The sequence below is a fragment of the Dipteris shenzhenensis genome, chromosome 9, assembly GCF_047967505.1.
Source record: "Dipteris shenzhenensis isolate YYH24624 ecotype China chromosome 9, Dip_SZ_1.0, whole genome shotgun sequence".
NCBI classification, from domain to species: Eukaryota; Viridiplantae; Streptophyta; class Polypodiopsida; order Gleicheniales; family Dipteridaceae; genus Dipteris; species Dipteris shenzhenensis.
The window spans coordinates 49852019-49854655 of record NC_141604.1 but is presented as its reverse complement, the minus strand read 5'-3'; the positions used below and the strand labels follow the sequence as shown (position 1 = coordinate 49854655).

Genomic DNA, 2637 nt, shown 5'->3' with positions numbered 1-2637 from the left:
AAGACTTTCATGATTCTAGTCACACTGATCTCGCTCTCTTCCATGCCATTTCGCAAATTCTGGTGAAATCTAATCGAGTAGCAATCGTTGTAGAGCAACGCCTCCTGGATTTGCCTTCGTGGGCCGAAGGAGAACAACTTTCGTTCATGCCTAATGCAATTGATGATCGTGACGAGCAATGGCAATTTTGAGCTTACGGGTCTATTGCGTCTATTGTGGCAACACCAACACATTTGCAGTCGCGGGTTTAGCATCCAATGCTGCCCATCAATTTGCCAAACCGGGTTACAGGCCCCCCCCCACCTCCCCTTCCTCTCTTCGCTGCTCATCTCTCCCCTTCTCTCGCCTCCCTTCAGCCCTCCGTTCTCTCGCCTCACCCCTCCTATCATCTCGCCCTCCCCTTACGCACAATCTCCTTGCCATTAGAAACCACTACGGATCTCTACTCCAGCTTCGATCTCTTCCTCCATCTCCTCTATCCTTCATCCTCCCATCTCCACCTCCTGATCACCTTCCACAGGTCGCGATAGTGAGGAAGGCAATGCGAGCGGGAATTTTCATATGGCAAGCAGGAAGGGGGGTGGAGAGGACCTGCAGGGGCTGAGAGCGAAAGGATGCGAGGGGGAAGGCATGGCCGCTATAGGACGATGGAGTGGTCAAAGTAGAGGGCAGGAGGACGGAGTAGGAGAGGGCAGCATATAAGAGAGAGGGCAAGCTGCAGCATCTAGAAACATCTTTAATTGTAAAGAAATCAAAATGGGAATTCATTGCAATCTCCTCTCTCCTCTCGCTCTCTCTCTATTATAAATATTCTTTACTTTTTACGTGGGGACGGCTGTAAGGCCGGCAGGAAGGGGCTGATTCACACCAGGCGCCAAAGGAGCGGGTGGGGGGGGTAGCATGCGTAGGGGCTTACGAAACAGGAAGGAGAATGGGAACGTACGGGGTAATAATAATCAAGGATTAAAGAAAAGCGAGATTAGTCTCTCTCTATAAGACCTGGTCTCTTTCAGCTTGTCTCTTCGTCGTTTCTTCATCAGCTTCAACAACTTGCTCTTTCCATCTGCAGCAGCCATATCCAAGGTTTGAACTTTGCTGTCTCTTCTTGCTCCTCCCCCTTCCCCTTCCCTCCCCAATTCTCCTCCCCCCCTTTCCTCCTCCTTTCTTGCCTCTCCTTCCATTGATCTTGCTCTTCTTCTTCCACAGGTCTTCTGCCGTTCTTCCTCCTTTCTCCTGCAGCTTTCGCTAGCTTTTGCTCCGATGGGCTCCGCTGCGTATGGCCGTGCTGTCTCATGTTGTCCCTCTCATGCCAGCCTTTCGTTGGCCTAATCTCACTCACCGCTCTGTTTTCTCTTGCAGCTCGACAGCTCCAGTTATGGCCGAACACCACGGAAACATTTTTATCGTCAAAAGCCGCTCTGACTGGGAGGCTAAGCTTTTCGAAGCTACCACCAATGGAAAAGTGGTGCGGTTTTGGGGGAAGGAGTCGTTTTCGCTGTTCTTATTAAGTTACCTAATTCGATTTTTTTTTTGTTGCGCCCATTGAGTTCGGGAGGATCATTGCATACTTAAAGCCTATTGCTGATGCTTCTAGCTTCAATGTTCGGGAGGAAGGGACAAAGCTAGACATATGTTGTCCGCTGTGTAATTTACGGTGTCGTGTATATGCGACGACTTTTGCAAATCGGGCGTCTTAGTCATCAACCGTTTTGCAGGTGGTGGTTGACTTCACCGCAACATGGTGTGGACCTTGCAAAATGATAGCTCCTTTTTTCGCTGATCTCTCTCAGAAGTATCCCAACTTGATCTTTTTGAAGGTGGATGTCGACGATTTGAGTGTAAGTCTTTCCCATTATTTGCAGCTGATTACAGCTCGGATGTGCTCTCGTGGTTATTTAGTTACCCAATTGGGGGGGGGGGGGGGGGCTTGTTGTTTCTGGTTAGTCACCAAATCATTACTGCCTTGGCAGGATATAAGTCAAGAATGGGAGGTTCGTGCAATGCCCACCTTTGTATTCATCAAAGATGGAAAACAAATTGAAAAGATAGTGGGTGCCAATAAAGTCGAGCTTGAGAAGAAGGTGAAATTTTTCGCAGAACAGACTGTGGCAACAGCCTGATTATAATCATATTGAATTTGTTCTAAGGCCAGATTTTATGTAAGGATATTCTGAAACCATGAGGTCAGATTTGCATGCTTTAAGTTATGATGGCGTTTAGACTTGGCCTTCACAACATATGTTACTACTTTTACTCTTATATTTTAAGTGGCTTTCATAACAGATTTCATGAGCTCGGTCCGTGGCTCTTTATGGTGATGCTGTATGTAGGTTGCAATAAACTTGGTGATTCATTATATTACTGAATCCTCGTGCAGAGATGGCATATATTTAACATTTAAATTTGGATGAGGCATTTGATGGATGAGAGAGAGAGAGAGAATTTAATGGTTGAGGAAAGCAGGGTGCACAAGTATAAGTTGGGACTTTGGAAATGCCGCATCATCTTATGCCACACGATTTTCCTCAAGAATGAGAAGGGATGGGGGAGGAGCACTTGAGGGAGAAGAAGAAAGGATATGGTGAGCAGGATCAAAAAGCCATGGGAAACAGCTTACTCTGCATTGCATTCCTTGTT

At 47.1% G+C, this 2637-nt stretch overlaps 1 protein-coding gene across 2 annotated transcripts; it reads left to right on the top strand.

The window, feature by feature from the left end:
* The first annotated feature begins 933 nt into the window (after positions 1-933).
* LOC147898782 (thioredoxin H4-2-like) lies at positions 934-2408 on the top strand. Of its 2 annotated transcripts, XM_087379342.1 has the most exons (5): positions 990-1083; positions 1207-1274; positions 1360-1465; positions 1716-1838; positions 1971-2408. In XM_087379342.1, exons 2-5 carry the CDS (start codon positions 1261-1263, stop codon positions 2118-2120), a joined length of 393 nt encoding a protein of 130 aa, XP_087235468.1. In that variant the 5' UTR covers positions 990-1083; positions 1207-1260; the 3' UTR covers positions 2121-2408. The 2 variants fall into 2 exon arrangements, with proteins under 2 accessions (XP_087235469.1, XP_087235468.1); XM_087379343.1 differs by lacking the exon at positions 1207-1274 and having other exon boundaries at positions 934-1083.
* Positions 2409-2637: the final 229 nt, after the last annotated feature.